This window comes from Rattus rattus, chromosome 15 (genome assembly GCF_011064425.1).
Source record: "Rattus rattus isolate New Zealand chromosome 15, Rrattus_CSIRO_v1, whole genome shotgun sequence".
Lineage (NCBI taxonomy): Eukaryota > Metazoa > Chordata > Mammalia > Rodentia > Muridae > Rattus > Rattus rattus.
The window spans coordinates 8690170-8711324 of record NC_046168.1 but is presented as its reverse complement, the minus strand read 5'-3'; the positions used below and the strand labels follow the sequence as shown (position 1 = coordinate 8711324).

At 46.9% G+C, this 21155-nt stretch overlaps 1 protein-coding gene across 2 annotated transcripts in view; it reads right to left on the bottom strand.

Moving 5' to 3' along the window:
• Window positions 1–9460: 9460 nt before the first annotated feature.
• The window catches only part of Dnajc18 (DnaJ heat shock protein family (Hsp40) member C18), a 28988-nt gene continuing 17293 nt past the window's right edge, over window positions 9461–21155 (bottom strand). For both annotated transcript variants that reach the window (XM_032885712.1, XM_032885713.1), the window contains 5 exons: window positions 20256–20441; window positions 17453–17559; window positions 16394–16503; window positions 15214–15386; window positions 9461–9674 (listed from right to left, as the gene is read on the bottom strand). In XM_032885712.1, coding sequence (XP_032741603.1) covers window positions 9550–9674; window positions 15214–15386; window positions 16394–16503; window positions 17453–17559; window positions 20256–20441 — 701 coding nt within the window. In that variant the 3' untranslated portion in view covers window positions 9461–9549. The remainder of the gene's footprint in view (window positions 9675–15213; window positions 15387–16393; window positions 16504–17452; window positions 17560–20255; window positions 20442–21155) is intronic.

Genomic DNA, 21155 nt, shown 5'->3' with positions numbered 1-21155 from the left:
AAGAGAAGGGATCTTGAGACACAGGAGCTCAGCAGCCCTCAGGGGAGGGTAGCCCCGCTGGGCTTAGCCCCCCTCCTTCTGTTTCCTTTCTTCTCAGCTCTGTCCAGAGCTGAGTGTCACTCCAGGCAGTAAATTTCATAACGGAGATTTATTGAAGGGAAGAATCCAGAGATGGCTGTCCTCTTCTTCTGGGAGTGGACAGCAGGGAACTGGACAAAGGAAAGGGCTTATTTAGGATTTCTGAGGGGGCAGAGTTTCTCAGGGCAGAGATTTCCAGAGTGAGGATTGGTGAGATTTTAAGTCCTGAGCTTGGGGGACTCAAAGATTGGTGGTTTTCTTTGGGAAGCTCAGGGATTGGTGGGTTTTCCTGTTCAGGGATTGGTGGCTTTTTTTTTTCTTTTCTTTTCTTTTCTTTTTTTTCGGAGCTGGGGACCGAATCCAGGGCCTTGCTTGCTAGGCAAGCGCTCTACCACTGAGCCAAATCCCCAACCCCGATTGGTGACTTTTTTTCACCCTTTTCCCTGCATCAGTTCCAAGGGTTAGGGTGGGAACTCTTCCCAGTTGCAGCTGGCTTTTGCTGAGGTGCCATCTCTGTAGGGCTGCTGCTGCTGCTGCTGCTGCTGCTGCTGCTGCTGCTGCTGCTGCTAGTGTGTGTATGTGTGTGTGTGTGTGTGTGTGTGTGTGTGTGTGTGTGTGTTTGGGAGTGGAGGGGTTGGGTAGAGAGGAAGTGCTATCACTGTGAGCAGCTCCTCTGGGACAGTTCCTACAGTGGTGTTTCACAAAAGTTGTAGGCTGAGGCAGGAAAGGGACTGCCACCATGGACAGCTTCTGCAGCTCCTCTGACAGTTGTAGACTGAGGAGATGCCACCATTTTGACAGGTGCCACCATTTTGGACAGTTCCGTTGGGACATTTTACTGAGGTGGCTGTAGGCTGGAGTGGGAAGGAGGTGTCTGCTGTTGCTTTGACAGCATTTTTGGGGCAGCAGCGACTCAGGGACCGCAGCTGGAGTTAGAGGTTAGCCACTGGGAATTGAACTCTGGTCCTCTGGAAGGGCAATGCATTCTCGTAGCCTCTGAACCATCTTTTCAACTTCCTGCCTAAGATTATTAAAATATTAAAGTTTTTTTTAAACTTCAGTTATAATTTTCATTTTAGGAAAGTGATCTACTTCTGTGCTACACCCTCAGTCCACATTTTCAATGGCTACATGTAACCAGTGGTTACTGCAGTGGGTGGTTACCTAAGGGGTCCTGGAATTTAAGGCTGCAACATAGGACTTCTTGTATAGACCTTGTCTAGTAAATGAAGATGGTCACCTGAGTCACTCAGACAAAGCTGCAGGGCAGTGACCCTTAGCATTCCTCTGGGAACTGTAGTCTGTTCCATCCCTCAGATCTTTCATGAGATGTTACTACATGCCCTTGACACTCAGTAGTCACCCAATCAGTCTGAATAGGCTTCCTCACATGTACTACATGCCCTTGACACTCAGTAGTCACCCAATCAGTCTGAATAGGCTTCCTCACATGTACTACATGCCCTTGACACTCAGTAGTCACCCAATCAGTCTGAATAGGCTTCCTCACATGTACTACATGCCCTTGACACTCAGTAGTCACCCAATCAGTCTGAATAGGCTTCCTCACATGTACTTGGGACAACACCCCGAGGGGCAGGAGGCTCTAGTAACCAGTCCCTGGTGATAGGGGGAGGTCACAAGGAAAGAACCTTGGATCCAACATGGACATGAAGACTATCAAGGGTGACCACCTTTGGGGTTGGGGATTTAGCTCAGTGGTAGAGCACTTGCCTAGCAAGCGCAAGGCCATGGGTTCGGTCCCCAGCTCCGGAAAAAAGAAAAGAAAAAAAAAAAAAAAAAAAAAGGGTGACCACCCTTGATAGACACCATCAAAGAATCTCTGTCAGGAGGCATTCTGGGCTTCTGAGCTCAGTGAAACTCACTGTGGTATGACACCTTAGTTTTGAGCTTGGGAGAGGATGCATGCATTAATCACTTGTTCTGCTGCTGTGACAAAGTGCTTAACAAAAGCAGCTTGAGGGAGGGAGGAGGGAGGGAGGGAGGGAGGAGGGAGGGAGGGAGGAGGGAGGAAGGAAGGAAGGAAAGAGGAAAAGAGGGAGGGTGGGCTTATTCTGACCCACTTTGGAAGTACAGTCTATCATGGCAGGGAAAGCACAGCAGCAGGAGTTTGAAGCAAGCTGGTCGGTCACATTGCATCCAGTCAGTGTAAGTCATTACTTTTTTTTTTTTAATTAACATGTTAAAAACAGTATGACTAAGGCTGTTTATAGCAAGAGGGTTTATCTGGGTGGTGGTGATGCATACCTTTAATTCCAGTAGATCTCTGTGAGTTTGAGGCCAGCCTGGTCTACATATCAAGTTCCAGGCAAGTGAGGACTACATAGTGAGATCCTCTTTCATAATACAAAAATCCCAAGCCAATCAACCAAACCAAAAAGAAAAATCTATTTTCAGATGATTATGATGATGTTTGTAACCTCAGCACAGCTTTGGCTAGCATACATGAAGCCAGAGTTCAAATTCCTAGCACTGGACACACATACACATACGTGCCACATTCTCACCCATACAAAAGGCCTCAGACACTGGCAGCTCCTCCTACGGTCACTCTATGTGATTTCTTTCATTCACCCACTAGGCTATGAGAAAGCTCAGGCAGCCCCTGTGGAGAAACTGGAACTGATAGTCCTCAGCCTGAGCTCCTGCTCCCAGCAACAATCTACCAGTTATCAGTGATTCTGAGACAGCCTGGTCTACAGAGTAAGTTCCACGACAGCTAAGGCTACACAGAGAAATCCTACCTCAAAGAAACAGAACAAAAATATCTTCAAAACAAAATGTTGGCTATTGTAGTGGCTTGAATATGCTTGGTCCAGGGGGTGGTACTATTAGGAGATGTGGCCTTGTTGAAGGGAGTGTCACTGTGGCATGGTCTTTGACCCTCATGATAGTTGCCTGAAAGCCAGTCTTCTCCTGTTTGTCTTCAGATAAGATGTTGACCTCTCAGCTCTTCCTGGGCCACGCCTGCCTGGTGCTGCCGTGCTCCTGCCTTGATGATAATGGACTGAACATTTGAACCTGTAAGCCAACCCCAATTAAATGCTGTCCTTATAAGAGTTGCCTTGGTCATGGTGTCTCTTCACAGCAGTAAAACCCTAACTAAGCCAGCTATGATTAGAACTTTGATGGTTTTAGTACTGGGACAAAACCAAGCTACTGAAATAACCTAGGCAAGGGTGTGAAGGTACTGCAGTGTAGGTGGATGGGTGGTTTGGGGGTGTGTACCTGATGGTATCAGGAGAAAGATTTGGGATGTTTTGGAGGTAAAAACTAAGATTTTCAGGGGAGGATAGCACTCACCTGTGATTCAAGGCAAAGTGAGAACTAATCAAGACAGTGGCTCTCACCTTCTTAATGCTGGGACCCTTCAATACACTTCCTCCTATGTGGTGACCCCAAACTCTCCTTTTGCTGCCGAGGTGTGTCAGGAACTCTAAGCATAAAGTTTAGAGTGAGTCTTTGTATAGCTATGGCTGATTGGCATAGTGGCTCTCACCTTCCTAATACTGGGACCCTTTAATACAATTCCTTATGTTGTGGTAACCCCCAAAACTTAACTGTCTCTGCTAGCTATAGATCATAATATATCTGATGCAGGACATCTGGTTTGTGACCCCTAAAGGGGTTGTGATCCACAGAGTGAGAATCATCGCACTAGTTGTTTGCCTTAGGAGTTCTGGGGTAGGTATCATTTATTCTCTGACCCAACCCACCTGCAAGTTCTCAGGCTCTGATGGAGAGTCTCACGTGCATGTTGGTCCAAGAAGGAGATCTTACAAGTTGGACTATGTATATGAGTACACTGTAGCTGTCTTCAGACACACCAGAAGAGGGCATCGGATCCCATTACAGATGGTTGTGAGCCACATGTGGTTGCTGGGATTTGAACTCAGAACCTCTGGAAGAGCAGTCAGTGCTCTTAACCACTGAGCCATCTCTCCAGCCCCAAAATAATGTTTTCTTAAGATCAGATCTATTTCTTATAATACAAGTTACTAAATGATTGAGATAATTCCAAATGCTTTGTTCACACTCTTGTCTTTTTTTTTTTTTTTTTTTAATATTTTCTCACCAAAATGAGCAAGTCAGGTTGACTGAAGTCCCGGATGCCTTCTTCCACACAGCACACACTCTTGTCTTATAATTAAAATTTACATTCGTTGTGTCTGAGTTTTTCATTGTTGCTGGATTATGATTGTTTTTCTTTTTTAAAATCTGAGCTTCTGCTGGGTGATGGTGGCACACGCCTTCAATCTCAGTTACAGGTGTCTGTGAACCACCCAGAGCGAGTGCTAGGAATCCAAACTGGGGCCTTTGGAAGAACAGTATATACTCCTAACCAATGAACCATCTCTCCAGCACTCCAAATCTCTCTTAAAGAGCTGCTAATATGTAAGTTGGTGGTAATGCCTTTAATCCCAGTATTCAGAGGGCAAAGGCAGAGGGATCTCTGAGTTAAGACCAGCATGGTCTACAAAATGAGTTCCAGGATAGCCAAGGCTACACTGAGAAGTCCTCCCTCAAAAAACAAACAAGAACAAAAAAGAATTACCTGTAGGCATAATGTTATTGTGCTGTGTGAAAATTATCCTTGTATTATTCAAATGCTAATTTCTGTGCCCCCAAATCTGGTTGCAAAACATTGCTCCCCAATTGTTCCCTGACTGGTCAACAAAGAAGCTGGTCAGCTAGTGACTGAGCAGGGGAGAAAATAGGGTTGGACTTCCTCCTAGCCAGGGGAGGTGGGGAAAGGAAGAGGAAGTGGGGATTCACTTCAGGGAGAGGGTCCAGGAGACGCCATGAGAAACACCTGGAGCCCAGGGGGCCACATCAAGACTAAAATGCAAGTATCACTGGGATTTTGCCTGGGTGGGAGCCATAAAATAAGAGTAATACTGCTCAGTGCTGTGCCCTTAAAGCTTGTTAAATAAATATAATAGCTAGAAGCGAGCTGGGTTAAGGAAAAGCACAACAAACATTTATAAACAGTCAATAATAATTACTATGAAAGCCAAGCATAGCGGCTCACACCTATAATCTCAGCACTCAGAGGCAGTCAGGTGGAGATAAGTGAGTTCAAGGACAGTCTACACAGAGAAACCCTGTCTCAAGAAACCAGTAAGTAAGTAAGTAAGTAAAATTCTATTTTGTTTTCACTGTTAATGTGAGTGTTGCCATTTAAATTTGTTTCTTGCTGAAATTATATTACAAAATGTTTAAAAAAAAAAAAAAAAAAACAAACCTCCACTTGCTGCTGCTCTTGCAGCCTGAGGATGCCCTTCTGTTCCTGGCTGCCTTCAGATGATGGAGAGCTCTCAGCTCCTCCTGCACCATGCCTGCCTGGAAGCTACCATGCTCCTGCCTTGATGATAATGGACTGAACCTCTGAACCTGTAAGCCAGCCCCAATGAAATGTTGTCTTTTATAAGAGTTGCCTTGGTGTCTGTTCACAGCAGTGACCCTAAGACACCCCATATACATAAACATTTTTAAAAGGATAAATCTTTAAAAGAAATCCTTTGCCAGGTGGTGGTGGTGTAAGCCTTTAATTCCAGCACTTGGGAGGCAGAGGCAGGCAGAACCTTGTCTTGAAACAAAATAAACGAATCTAGAATTGATGTCTTCAGTATTAGTGCTGTTCTAAACACAAACTATTCCACAGTAACGTGTCCAAAACGGCTCCAAGCATGTTCAGTATCTGAGGACGGGAGGCAATGGCTGAGCAAAGAGAAGCCATAAAGCTGCATTTTGTGTGTAAAATCGTTTAATGTTCACTTTGTTAAAACACACTTCAGATGCCCTGGGTCAGGTGACCAGATTTTTCAGCATTTTTCACTGCCAACTAATTTCACACGTGTCATTCCTGACTGTGGTCCCAGAACACTCCTGTCACCTCTAACGAGTGTGATGCAGATGTCCTCAGGATAGAACAGTTACTCGCTACTGCATGAGGTAACAACAGTGCAGGCCCAAACGCTAAGATGTATGCTAATTCGGCCCTTTCCCAAAATAAATGTATTAGGACACCAATCCAAGACCTTAAGTGAACAGATTCAGTGCCAGCTCCTGAGAGGAGCAGTGCATGCACAGACAACAGGGTGGTCGTGAGGGCCGGCTGCAACAGGGACCTGCTGGGATTCCCGAGGTGCCTCTGGCAGGCTGAGGAGTGAAGATGAAAACAGAAATGGCCTGCAGTTCGGTGGCCTGCTGGATCCTGGCTCCAGCAGGGTTCTGCACTTCCTGTCATTTCTAACAGGTCCCACAGCATGCATAGCAGTGCTATTTTCTTACCGGTCACCTCTCCCAGGCTGAGGCCTGCAGCTGATCAATGAGGCAGAGATGTTTTCCTGGCTTGAATGATGAGCAAGCTCCTTCAAGCTCTACTGTTCCTCACAAAGAGAGGGGTTTTGTCTCCCTCTCACTAAAGAAAGCACCTCATTTGAGTGAAGCTGCCCTCCCATCAGTCTCCAGTCTGTAGTCTCAAGCTGTGAGCCACACTGACAGCAAGAGCAGCCGCAGCAAAGAGCTTACACTGCCAGGAAATCCTCCGAAAGGCAAGGCGTAGGCAAGAGAACAAAGCTCATTTTACCAACACACAGACAGCATACCTAAATTGTAAGCAAGGAATTAAGAGTTTAACACTACTCTAGATAGTGCCAAATTATCTTTCAACTGAAGCAAGGAAACAAGATGTGAGTATTGTAGACTAGTGATAAATAAAACAGTGCCACCAGGCTGTGAGAACACAATAGGTGCGACAGTTAGGGTTGCCTGTGGTTATCACCTCACAGATCACTCATCAGTGCCAGGAAAGCCACAAAACTAGTAAAGGTCTTCTAGTGGGAGGGGCTTTACCCATCAGGGTTCATTTTCTAGCAGAGGCTGGAGCTGGGAGAGGAAAGTCTAGGAACTTTGTGTAAGTTTGTTTGGTTCATGGGTACCCTTTACAATGTATGTTTTGAGACAGGGTTTCACTATGAACTTTCTATGTAGGGCAGGCTGGCCTTGAACTCAGAGCATCCCCTCTGCCTCTGCATTCTGAGTGCTGGGTTTAAAGCTATACGCCACTGTGCCTGGCACATTTTACAAAATAAGCTCCCTGCTCTCATAAGTTAAAGAGATTCTTAAAAATTCAGGAAGATGAATCTGGGGATGTAGCTCAGTAGGCTAGCATGCGCAAGCTCTCCAGCACCACATGAACCAGGACTGAGTCTAGCATTCAGGAGGTAGAGGCAGGAGGATCTGAGTTTAAAGTCTCGGGAAGTGGTGGCACACACCTTGAATCCAGATAACCGGCAATCCAGGGGCAGAGGCAGGAAGATCTGTGAGTTCAAGACCAGCCTGATTTACAAAGTGAGTTCCGGGACAGCCAGGGTTACACAGGAAAACCCTTTCTCAAAAACCAAACAGGGCTGGGCATGGTGGTGCACACCTTTGATCCTAGCATTCAGGAGGCAGAGGAGGCAGATCTCTGAGTTCAACGTCAGCCTGGTCTACAGTATGAGCTCCAGGACAGCCAGGGCTACATAAAAACAAACAAACAAACAAACAAACCACCTGTCTAGAACCACTCCCTCCCTGGGAAAAAAAAAAAAGAATACTGTTTCTCCTTTAAAATTCAGTCTCATGATGACCTGGGCAGCTCAGGAACTCTGGTCTGACTCTGCTCCACAGAAAGGCCCAACCACACAGCCTATGCAATCAACCACTTAGTTCTAGAAGGTTGCTTTTCTGCCTCTAAAGGATTTGTATCAAGTGTTCAGCTTTTTAAAAAATGTATGTGGGGTTCTGCCTGCATGTGCACTGGGTGCATGCAGTGCCTGTGGAGGCCAGAGGAGAGTCAGAGCGTCTGGAACTGGAGTTGCAGAATGCTGGGAGCTGCTGCGTGGGTGAGGGGAACTGAACCTGGCCCCCCTCAGGACTTCCATGGGACGGATGCAAGTCAGGGCTGGAGGTGTCCTGGAAGGTGGAAAATCTGCTCTGCCAACCTGGCTAGAATCACCCGAGAAATAGGATGATCTCTCACACATTCTATTTCCTCACTCAGTCATATGACCTAGGCCAACCGTTCATCCTCTCTGGCCAATGCACTGGCTTCACGAATTGTTAGGGGAAGAAGTACAAAGACAAAACCAAACAAAACACCATGCAAGTGAAAGGCCTTGCTTTGCAGAAGGCACGCCATAAATATTGAACGGATGAACGATCCATCACTGTCTCATTCTAAAAAGTGCAGGGCACTCAGTCAAACAAAATGGCTGCTGGCCAACATGTGCCCCCCATGCCACATCGACAGGCTACTCCCTGTATCTCCTGGCTGCCGGAGCCTCCTCTTGGGTTTGAGTACCACCCTCTCTTCTGTGCATTCTCGTGCTCATCATGAGACCTATGACATGAAATGATGATTTAAAGGGAGAGAATATGTTTCAGCTCCAAAATGGACCAGGGGATCTGCAGTGGGGGAGCCGACAGTCTTGTATTTCACCTTCTCCCTTACATAGCCCTGCTTCCTGCTGCTGAACTGTTCACTGAACTGTTTCACAGCTCAAAAGGTTTTTTGTTTGTTTGTTTGTTTGTTTGAGACAAGGTCTCATTATGTAACTTTGGCTGGTCTGGAATTGATATGTAATCCAGGCTGGCCTTGAACTCAGAGAGAATGGCCTGCCTCTGCCTCCGGAGTGCTAAAATTAAAGGGGTATGCCACCATACCCAGCCTCTCAACAGATTTTATTCTTGACCGTCTGAAAGAGAAGACTAAGAAAATAAAGGAACCACGGGCTATGGTGGCTCACAGCTGAAATCCCAGCTCTCACGAGGCCCAGCAGGAGAGTGACTGCAGACTCAGGCCAGCTCGGACTCTGCAGTGATTCCAGGCTAGTCTGGGCTTCAGGGTGAGCCCTTCTCTCAAAAAAGAAAGAAAAGAAACCTCAAGTCAGGCAGCTTTGCCAATGCTGCTGCCTCAACAGAGATCTGGATAACACTGAACCATTGGCTAAACAGTTCACTTTCTCCACTCTGTCCCTAGGGAGTAGACAACTGGAAGTCAGGGGACATAGTGATTCTGTAGCAGGGAGAGGATAATTCCTGGTAGACACCATCAATTCTCCGAAGTGCACTGGCTGAGCCTAGACATGCCTAGGTAGTGGGCTTTTGCTGCAGACAGGATGAAGGAAGAAACGTGGGTCTTCTCTGGGATGCCCTGACCTACAGTCACAGAGGAGCAGGGTCCAAACTTTACCACTGGTGTGACTACAACAAACTGTTCCTGCCCTGGGAGCCAGGCCTGAGGAAGGACCAGAGGGAAACAAGTCTCCATCCGCTGCAGCTCTCTGCCCAACAAAGTTAGCAGATAGTAGAGTACTCATATTTCCTAACTTGTATTATAAAATGGGATTTGCAGTGTAATAGTATGAGTAGGAACCCCCATTGTGAGCAGGGCCATCAATCTCAGCCGGCCCTGCGGAGGCCGATGAGCTTGGAGAGCTTTGCACAGTTTTCGAGTTTCAGCGACTCTGCTTTCTGCCGCAGCCGCTCATCTCTGTACAGCCCCGCCAGATTGGTCAGCTCCGACTCTGAAAGACAAAACGGGGCGGTCAGGAAGGCTGAGCGCTCAGCTCATTTCAGTACTTCTAGGTTCAAACGGCCTTATTTCACTACCACTTTCTTCTACTGCACTGGGGCAAGCGTTACTCCTCCACCTTGGAGGTACCGACTGGGCACTGCACCAGGCTTTGAGGGTTAAGGCTGCCTGTGACTGAGAGCCCTGCGGCCTCTGTGCTATGTTATAGGCTTAGTTCTTACCAACAAAACATTTGGCACAGGCTCAGGGAGCTCGCACAAATGCAGAAAGAGATGGCCACAGCCTGGCGACCAGTGGTGATCAGATGGCAGCTGGAGGGCCTGGAGCCCAGTCGCCTGCTCCTGTCATCTGAACAAAGACAGCTGCTGCATTCTTCCCTCAGCACGGCCAGCTCCTAAGTCACAGGCAGCACAGGCTGCTCTGGCAGGTGACCATCTATAGAGGGCCAGGCTGGCAGCTTTCTGCACCCCTCACCACATATGGTGGTCACCAACGCAAACTGCTCTTCCAAAAGTCAGATCACCTGGCCCACTGGCCTCTTGCTTCCTCGACTAAATAAGTTCATTTTCTCCCCATGATAGAGAAGGCCATTCTATTTTTAACTGGAATATAATCTCCGCTGTGTTTTCCAACTCCATGGTGGCTGCTCTGAGTTTTGATTCTCCTGGAAGCCCCTCCTCCTCAGCGGGGAGCTCCAGAAATGCACCTTCAGAGACGTGTCACATGTGCCACACATTAACAGGATGGCATGCTTGCATGGGCTTCCCGGCTTCTCAAAGTCTCCAACAGCAGGCAGCTTTTAAAGGACTGTGCTTCTGAAAATGCTATTTTAATCATTTTGAAATACGCCATCCATTCTCAGTCACCTTGCTGAGGGATTTGGGTTTCTTTGTGGCACAGTTCGCACCTGTCGATTAATCAGCAAAGTACCAGGACACAGGAATTAGCCCTCGCAGGAGGACAATGGGCAGGACTACTGAGTAAGTCAAGTCTCTACCAACACAAACACTGCCTGGCACTTCAGCTCACAATGGCTCTATTTACAGCAAGGCAGGCCCACAGTGCAGATGGAGTGCAGGACACCAGGGGAGGTGGGGGAGCTTGACAACACTCCCTGTACAGTGAGTGCAGGGCCTGGACTCTGGCCGGCAGTGGCTTGGCAGGCAGTGGGTCTCTCAGCTGCACACAATGTGCTCTCACTCACCCTTGGTGCGGGTGCCCACAGGGCCTCCCAGCCAGGGCCTGCCTTGGCACATCACCTTGCAGGTGATGGGGCTTTGTGGAGGACTCTGCTGCACTCAAGTGTTAAGTTTTGGCTCCTGTGCCTCACCGGCAGCCTTCTTTGGCAGGCAGGAAGGTTATGCAGGAGGCCTCTGTGAAATCTGTCAGCCTTTGCTCCTTTAGAGTCATGGCTACACCAATGCCAGAACAGACTGGCTCTCTCTTCACTACAATAGTCCCCTTCTGCTGGGTTTTGTTTGTATTTTTCAACACAGTGTTTCTCTGTGTAACCATGGCTGTCCTGGAACTTAGACTGTAGACCAGGTTGGCCTTCAGAGTCACCGTACATGAGTGCTGGGAACTGAACCAGAGTCCTCTGAAGAACAGTGAGTCTTCTTAACCACTGAGCCGTCTCTCCAGTCCCAGGGCCTAGTCCCATGGGACACTGTACTTCCGTCTACTGTGGGGCTGTTCAAGCGTGGGTTTCACCAGGAATCAGGTATTCACTCTGTGCCAGGCACTGTACTAAGTAAGCTACGTCCACATCACACAACCTCTCAGGAGAAAATGAATACTTCTCCCACCCCTCACTTCAAAGCCTAGGATTCTGCCCACTCTGTTATCCTGCTCAAGGTCATGGAAAGAAGTGCTCAAGGCAAAGACTTGGCCCAGCCTGGGCTCTGCTGGACCAGGCTGGAGGCAGTTCTTGCCTGTTACTTGTGGCATGGCCACTTTCCCTGGCAGTTCATATAATCTGCAGATGTATCCATGGAGGAGTAAACAGGACAGTTCTCATCCACATAAAAGATTACGGAGAGAAGATCACCCACAGTGGGCTTTCTGAGGAAAAGCAAATAAAAGCAATAATACTTTAAAAGACAATGGCTAGCCTTGATAAAATTCCCATTTGGTATTTTGCCATGGGTAAACTTTGTTCTCAAGTGAGTTTATTTTTACAACCTCAAAGTGCTAAATTTAACCTTCCTGGCTGCACTTGCTGCTGGATTCAGAGGGCAGATGCTGCCTGCTCTCAAATGGCACTGCGGTGTGGAGGCTCCGCAGAACCATTGTGTTTAAATGCTAGGAACAGATTTTTACAGGGCATGTGCTGACGACTTCCATTCAGAACTGGTGAGCTACACATATCAGGCTCGTTCAATGGATGTGCCTTTGTGTGTGTGTGGTGTGTGTGTGTGCTTTAACTGAGGATAGATCCTAGGGCTTCACCTATACTAGGAATGAGCTGTACCATTTTCTCTTTTCTTTCTTTCTTTCTTTTTTTTTTTTTTTTTAATTTATTTTACTTATTATATATATAAGTACACTGTAGCTGTCTTCAGACACACCAGAAGAGGGCATCAGATCTCTTTACAGATGGTTGTGAGCCACCATGTGGTTGCTGGGAATTGAACTCATGACCTCTGGAAGAGCAGTCGGGTGCTCTTAACCCGCTGAGCCATCTCTCCAGCCCCTCTTTTCTTTTTTTAAAAACATTTTGAGATTGGCCTTACTAAGTTTCCCAGGCCATCCTTGAACTCACTCTGTGGTGGGAGCAGGCCCTGAATTTGTGATCTTCCTGTCCTAGTTCCCCAAAAGATTACAGGATAAGATCGCAGGCTCGGTCTACCAGATCTAGCTCTCATTGACTTTCACTTGTACCTGGAGAAAGCCACAGCTCTGAACAAGGCTATGTGGATGGAAACAAAAGCACAGACGCCATGTTTGGTATGATCTTTAACCTCTTGGCATAGCCAGCATTCTAATGCTGGAGTTGAATATAGTACATGGGCATGCATGTATGTGTGTGGTATAGGTGTGTGCTTGTGTGTGTGTGAAACATACAAAACGTTCTTGCAGAAATCATCTCAGTGCCCAACACAAAGGGGACACTTAGGATATATTACTCTGCCTTTCCCCTAATTTAGGTTCACACAGATACTTGCTCCTAAATGCTTTCCCTGTGCTTGAGAATACTTTTAAGCCAACACTTGGAGGCAGAGGCAAGTGAGTCTTTGTAAAGTTGAGGCCAGCCTGGTCTATACACTGATTTCTTCCTCTTTCTTTCATTTTTATTTCCTTTTGTATTTGGAGACAGGGTAGCCATATATGCCCTAGAACTCACTCTTTAGACCAGGCTGGCCTTGAACTCAAGAGATCTGCCTGCCTTTGCCTCCCAAGTGATGGAATTAAAGTGTTCAATACCACTACCTTGCTTTAAAAAAAAAAAAAAATTCCCCTTATTTGTGTGTGTGTGGGGGGGTGGAGTGTGGGGTGTGTGTGTATGTATGTGGTATATATGTGTGTGTCTGCCTTTCATTCTCAAATCTGGAGGGCTCTGGGGGTTGCTGGGAGCACAAAGCGGTTAGTTAAACTAACTACTGCTACAGGCTTACACCATCACACCCAGCTCTTGCCTGACTTTAAAAAAAGAAAACCTAATTTAAACAAGCCTGTCTGCATAGTGAGTTTCAGGACAGCCAGAACTACCTAGTGAGACCTTTTTTAAAACAATACAAAACAAAACAAACTAATTTAAGAACAAGGTAAGTAAAAAAAACTTCATCCAGTTTAATTGCCCCTTATTTGAAGGCATCTAGGCTTTGCCCTGTAGAAACAGGGCAGAGACAACTCAGCAACACTCATTATCAGCTAGCTTGCCTGCAGCCCAAGACACAGAATTAGTACACAGTCTGCTCCCAGGGCAGCAGCCCTGCAGAGGGAACTAACGCACCCATGAACCACTAAAGCTCAGGATCAGTACTGCACTAGTGGGGAGAGTAAAGTGCCCTAGGAAGGACAGCTTAACTCAGCGTGGGGGTGGGAGCACAAGGTGGGTCAGCAAGGGGACAGCACCTTGACCAAAGAACAAACTGTATCAGTAGACACTTAAGGACATCCAAAATGAAGTTTAAAAGATGAGCTATAGTTTGCTTTGAAAAAAAAAATGTCAACCAAAACCCAGTTTGCAAAGCCAAGATGCAGTGTATGTGTGTGTGGTGGGGGGTGGGAGGGTAGGGGCAGCTGGGTGGGATGAAAAATGAAGTTCCTGTCTGAGACAGGACCACCAGTCCTACCAGCCCTCCTAAGTAATGAGTGGAGCTGTAAGCCAAATGGCAGACACTGTCACCGCACTGACCTCTGTGAGGGAAAGAGAAGACAGATATATTCACAGTCATCCTACTGGAGAGCCCGACCCAGGAAGCCACGTCTCCTCAATGAACAAGAAACAAGCAACAAGAAGTCAGGGGACAAGAGGCCTGTGCCAGCAGCTGCAGCAACTGTTCCTACTGTTCTTTTTCCTCTTCTCCTTCTTGCTCTCTCTTCTTATCTTCTCCTCCTCCTCCTTCTTTGGGTTTTCAAGACAGATTTTCTCTGTGTAGCCCTGGCTGTCCTCCAACTCAGAGATCCACCTGCGTCTGCCTCGAGAGTGCTGGTATTAAAGGCATGTACCACAACTTCTAAACTTCTGACTTAACTCAAAAAAACCAAGCTGGTTCAATCAGATTTTTCTGAATGTAGAAACCGTGAAGGAAACCAGGTAACTCTGAGAACTTCAAGAAGAAGCTTGGGATGCAAAATGGGGTCAGTCAGTGACTAGTGAGGCTGGGGACCTCAAGGCAGTGACAAGAGCAACACTCAAAATGCTCTGTGGCCCAGGCGGTATCTCTGACTGCCAACCACACTTTGTCCCATGTGTACACATTCTTGTATAAATAGATAAATGTAAGGTTTTTTTTTGTTTTTTTTTGTTTTTTTTGGATTCTTTTTTTTTTTTTTTTTTCGGAGCTGGGGACCGAACCCAGGGCCTTGCGCTTCCTAGGCAAGCGCTCTACCACTGAGCTAAATCCCCAACCCAATGTAAGGTTTTTTTAAAGAAAAGAAAAGCAGTAAGATGGGAAAGCCCAGGAAAGCTCCTGTACACCTATAATCTAGGTCCTTGGAGGAGCAGGAATTCAGGACTGCAGAGCAGCAGCCTAGAGGCAGAGGCAGGCAGACCCAGCCTGGCCCATGGGTGAGTTCTAAGTCAGCTAGGGCTGAGTAGTAAGCCCCCACCCCCTCATATCCTGACTCCGAGGGGAAGCGAATAGATAAATAGATAAGCACAAAGATGCCTGAGATTTTAAGTTTCCAATCCCAGTCACATGTCAATAACTTTCCCTCTGTGCTGTAGTATCTGACTGGGTGCCTGGCCTCTGTCTCTGTTGACATAAATACGTGATCCAAACTAGAACAGACGGGTCAGAAGGCTGGGGAGACCTCATGATCGAGTGGGTCATGGCCACCAGTGAAGTCTGTTTGGCCTGACTTACTTTGCTGTTTCTCCTTCCAACAACTTGTCTGGATGTAGTCAATATAATCTTTCTCTATTGTTTTCTCCAGATCACGAAGAGAAGCTCCTCGGTAGGCCTTGTCAAAATTTTTATCCACGAAGTAAGGCACCTGCAGGTTCTGCGTTTCTCTAGAAATGGTGTAGCCCAGGGTCCTGAAACAGAGAATATCTCACATCAGTTTGTAATAGCTGGCCCTTGTATGTCTGGCTCTGGCCTCTAAGCATGCTTGCTGTCATTCATATGATCTTATGGGAACACATACCCCTTCTCGTCTATATGTCCTAATGGGAACACATGTCCCTTCTCATCTCTATGCCCTTATGGGGACAGATGTCCCTTCTCGTCTCTATGTTCTTATGGGAATTAGTTTAATTTTATATGTATGAGTATTCTGCCTACATGTACATCTGTGAACCATTTGCATGCAGAGACCAGAAGGCAGTGTCGGATTCCCTAGAACTGGAGTTATGAATGGTTATGCCCACATGTGAGTGCTGTGAATTAAACCCAGTCCTCTGCAAAGGCAGCCAGAGCTCTTGACCTTTGACCGTCCAGCTCCTCCTTGGGATGAAATAACACTGAAGAAATCACTGGGTCCCAGTGATGCATATCATTCCAGATCCGAAGGGCACAATCTGCCCTCCCCCTTCCCTCTGTCTCCTCTCTCTCCCCGTCCTTCCTGTCTCTCTAGCTCAGGCTTGCCTGGCTCATACCTTCCTTAGTGCTGGACCACAAGTACCAGTCCTCACTCCTGCCTTCGCTGGAGCCCTCTCTAATTCCACCATGCTGAGAAAGAAAGATTAACTGTGAACCTCAAATTATGGTGCTGTTCCTTCTAAACCAGTTCTGATGGTTTTGCAGTTGACCAGAGGGTGTCACTGTGTGACAGAGTAGTCCCTCTCCTAACGCAGAGGTAGCTGCTACCATTGTTACCACTTGCTGTTCCTTTCCGGTTAGGCTAGTTGTTTTCAAGTAAGTAAATTTAGTATTCCTCACCTCCACAGAAAACACTAGAGAAACTCTGGATGGCTATTCCCTGAAACATAAGGTCAGCATTTTCCACAGGAAGGTGAGAAGAAATGCCAGCATGAATCAGCAAAACCTTAAGCCTTTTGTCTATCAGACTGTTGCTAGGGGAAAATAGAAACATTCCACTTACGATTTATAGAATAGACTATATGGCGGATTAGCAGCCAGCAGCTGAGTAATGACAGAAATAGTCACAATCAACAGAACCGGAAGCAGCTGAACAAACGCGGAATACGGAGTCTGTAAAAGAACACAGAGCAGTGCCTGAGAGGACGGAAACATCCCAGAGGAAATGCAGCTTATACTGCATAGTGCGGGAACATCCACAAAGCCAAGGGTTGCCCAAGGCTGGATTTCAGCTTAGAAGCAAACAATACACTTCTTCTCTGCCTGCAGGCTCTGGAAGCTGCTCCAACCTGCACCTCAATGATCCCGCTGTCCCTTACGCCTCTAGGTAATTCTGCCAGACAGGGACTGGGACCCGGGAGTGGCTATGCCAAGCAGCTCTTACTTGGCCACAGCTGTCCAAAATCAATGACATCTAACTCTGTCAGAGATGATCACATTCCTCCTTGACAGTGTAGGGTCAAGGTTCACCCCCTCCTTCATTAACTACCGTTTAGAGGAAGGACGAATTCTTTCAGATACTGTGAACCAGCCAGAGGCATAGCATTTGTTGTTTTTAATGTGTACATGAGTATGAGGCCGCCAAGACGGCTCAGCAAGTCACGGTACTTGCCACCAAGCCAGACAGCCTAGCTCAAAACCAGCAGCACTTCTTGCCTTTGACCTTCCTGAGACACCCTGCTTTCTTACTTTGTACCCTACTTTTAGTTCTGATGTTTTCCCCCTCATGTCTTATTTTGAGACAGGGTGTCTCTGTGTAGCCTTGACTGTCCTGGAGCTTACTGTTTAGATCAGGCTAGCCTCAAATTCACAGAGATCCACCTGCCTCTGCCTCCAAAGTGTACACCACCAGCCTAGACAGTACTGAATATCTTTGAAGAGATTCTTTTTGTAGTAAGGAGAAGTTCAATCAGGACAGCCCCACAAGCTGGGCATAATGGTTCACATGGTGGTCCCAGCACTGACTGTACCACAGGAGCAGGCACAGAATGGTCCTGCAGGAGCAGCCCCTCACCCCACAGAAGCAGGTTCAGTGTGGCTATGATCTCTGCTCCCCACATACCTGAGATTTATCTTCCTCTCTCTTATGTGTCTGTGTCCTCTCGTGGCGGTGCCGCCTGCGATAATAGTGACTGTCATCTGTCACATTTGAGAACATGTGAATATTTCCTGGGAAAAGAGACATGATTAGAGAGAGGGGGCAGGGTAGAGAGTGGGAGAGAAAATATTCATGAGATAGCAATTCCTTTTCTGTCCTTTTCAAAATCAGGGCACCTGCCTGTCCGACCCAGCAGAGAAACGTGAGCCAAGGGGGCCAGCTGGGCATAGGCGTACACACTTTCCTGACTTCGTGGAGACAGGCTGCTGCGAGTACTGTGGGGGGAACTCCAGAGGCCAGCAACAGAGAGCATTCTGGCCATGACTCCTATGGACATACTTATGTTTGCTTCTGTGCCCAGTATTACTGAATGGCACCTGTATTAGCCACTCATAAAATTCAGTTTATAGAGCTGAGGTGAGGCTCAGCATGGGGCACATGCCTAGCATGTTGGAGGGTCAGGGCTCTATCTCTAGCAACACAAAAAATTTAAGTTATTTTCTTGGCATTGAATTTTCTCAACCTCCAGCTCTCTGTGACCTACTTTCCGGGTTCTCATATTATTGCACACACTGATTGTTGAAGGGGGAGCTCACTCTGACTTTTAAAAAGATTTATTTTTATGTATATGCATTTGTGGTGTCTGAGTGAGAATGGATCCCACAGGCTCAGACAGTGAATAGTTGGGCCCCGGTTAGTGGAACTGTTTGAGAAGGAGTCGCCCTTGTTGTGGCCTTGTTGGAGGAAGCATATCAGTGGGATGGGCTTAGAGATGGGAACTGTTTGAGAAGGAGTCGCCCTTCTTGTGGCCTTGTTGAAGGATCTGTGGCCTTGTTGAAGAATCTGTGGCCTTGTTGAAGAATCTGTGGCCTTGTTGGAGGAAGCATATCAGTGGGATGGGCTTTGAGATGTCAAAAGCCCACACCAGGCTCAGTCTCTCTCCCTCTCTGCCTGCTGCTTGTAGATCAGGATGTAAAGCTCTCAGCTACTGACCTCACACCATGCCTGACTCTTACCACTATGACGATGATAGACTAACCCCCTGAAATTTCGAGCAAGCCCACATTAAATACGTTCTTTTATAAGAGTTGTCATTATGTCTCTTTACAGCAATAGAACAGCAACTAAGACAAGATGATTTGCCTGGATGTTTGTCATGTACTATATGCATGCAGTGCCCATGGCAGCCAGAAGAGGGCATCAACTCCACCTGGAAATGGAGTTACAGATGGTGTGAGCTTCAGGAAATAGAACCCAGGTTCTGTACAAGAACGAACACTCTTAATGGCTGAGCCATCTCTCCAGTGTTTCAGTGTTTGATCTGCATGCATACACATCCACCACAGGCATGCCTGCAAAGGTCAATCCCCTGAAAGTGAAGTCACAGATGATTGTGAGCCACTGTGTGACCTGGGAATCCAGCCTGTATTCTCGGGAACAACAGCCAGTCTCTCTTAACCACCAAGCCCTGGCCCCCACTTAGTTCTGTTTTGTTTGAGACAGAGACTCAGAAAGTCCAGCTGGTCTCAAACTTGCTATGTATTGAAGGATGACTCTGAACTCCTGATTGTCTTGCTCCCCACCCCCCATCAAATGATGGAATTATAGGTTCAATTATATGCCCAGTGATCCATTGTGACATTTAAATTTTAATTAATTAATTTTATGTATATGGGTATTTTACCTGTCTGTGCACCATGTGCCTGCAGTGCCATAGAAGAGGCATGAGGTCTCCTAGAACTGGAGGTACAGATGGTTGTGAGCCACGTGGGTGCAGGAACTGAACCTTAGTCCTCTGCAAGCACAGCCAGTGCTTTGTAACCACTGAGCCATCTCCCTAGCCCCTAAAGAACCTTTTAAAATATTATTATGTGTTTGTATATGTGTGCACATGCATGTATGCACCTGTGTACATGCATGCAAACACATGCATGTAGGCCAAAGGACAATTTTCAGGAATTGTTTCTCTCCTTCTACCTTGTGGGGCCCATGACAGCGAATTCCAGACTGTCTTGGGCCACTACATAGCGGCTGAAAACTAGCCGGAACAGCTATTGAAACTGTCTTTCCTAGAATTGGTGAGCCCAGGTTCAATGTACAGTGCTGCAGTAATATACATGTGATATAAATGTAAAAGATACTTATTTCAAAGCAACCCTGAAACCTAGGCCCCATTTTCAGGCGGGTGACTATGGTGAAAGAAATGAATGATATAGGGCTGAAGAGATGGCTCAGTGGTTAAGAGCACTGACTGCTCTTCCAGAGGACCTGAGTTCAATTCCCAGCAACCACATGGTGGCTCACAACCATCTGTAATGGGATCTGATGCCCTCTTCTGGTGTGTCTGAAGACAGCTATAGTGTACTTATATATAATAAACAAATAAATCTTAAAAGAAAAAAGAAATGAATGATATGGTTGATATTATGCGCAGCTGGGGGCTAGGACTTCCTCCAACTCCCTGCAGCCCACTCTGAATTCTTGCTGTTTCTGCAGCACCAATGTTCTCCTATTTAGATCTTCAAACTAGAGTCTGCTGAGATCCATAAATAAATAGTATAAAGAATCATAATTTTAAGATAATAACCTCAGGCTGGAGAGATGGCGCAGTGGCCAAGAACACTGACTGCTTTTCCAAAGGCCCCAGCACCCACAGCCACTCACAGATGTAACTCTAGTTCCAGTATCCTCTTGTGACCTCCTCTGTCACCAGCCACGCATAAGGTGCCCAGACATACATGCAGGCAAACTTAAAGAAAAAACCAACCTGAAGGGAAATGTCCTCCAAAGAACACATTAAATAATTCTTCTGCGGAGATGTCTGCCTCAACATCTCTGTAGTAATGATACGGTCTTGCTCGAGGTGCAGTGAGAGTCACCTGCTCATCTCCATACTCATCATAGCGGAGCCTCTTGTCGGGATTGCTCAGGACTGCAAAGGCATTTCCTATCGCTGCAACCAACAAGAACAACATCAGCGCACCCCTGCCTGTGGCCAAGGCTGACCACAGCAGCAGCAAGAAGCCCAGAGTTGGTGCTAGACAGCCTCACAGGATTACAAACAGAGGTACTCAGGCCCACGACGTCCCCCGAAGGACTTGCCCCAGAGATCATTCACAGTCTTGATAAACCAAGAATAATCCAGCAACTGGGAGCTCTATTGAAGTGAGCATTAACCCCTCAGAGTCCTTGAGACATCTCGGCTGTACTGAAGTTGGGACGCCGTCCCTAGCTCATGCTACCAATAGTCTAGACTATTAGTCTATAGTTGAAGAAATGCCTGGTGTCCCTATTACTCCAAGGTGGGGCTTGTGGGGCTGGAGAGACGGCTCAGAGGTTAAGAGCACTAACTGCTCTCACACAAAACTAAGGTTCAGTTCTTAACACCATAATGGGTGACTCACGACTGCCTGTAACTCTAGTTTCTCCATCCCCTATTCTGGCCTCGCTGGACACCTGCACACAGGGTGTACACACAAACACATAAGCACATGCACCTACACACGGAGTATACACACAAACACATAAGCACACACATAGGCATAAATAAAAAATTTAAAAACATGTTCTAGGTGATGGAGCTGCAGCTCAGAGTTAAGGATCATGCTTACCATATGAGCCTCAGGATCTGATACACACACACACCTACGCACACATGCACACACAC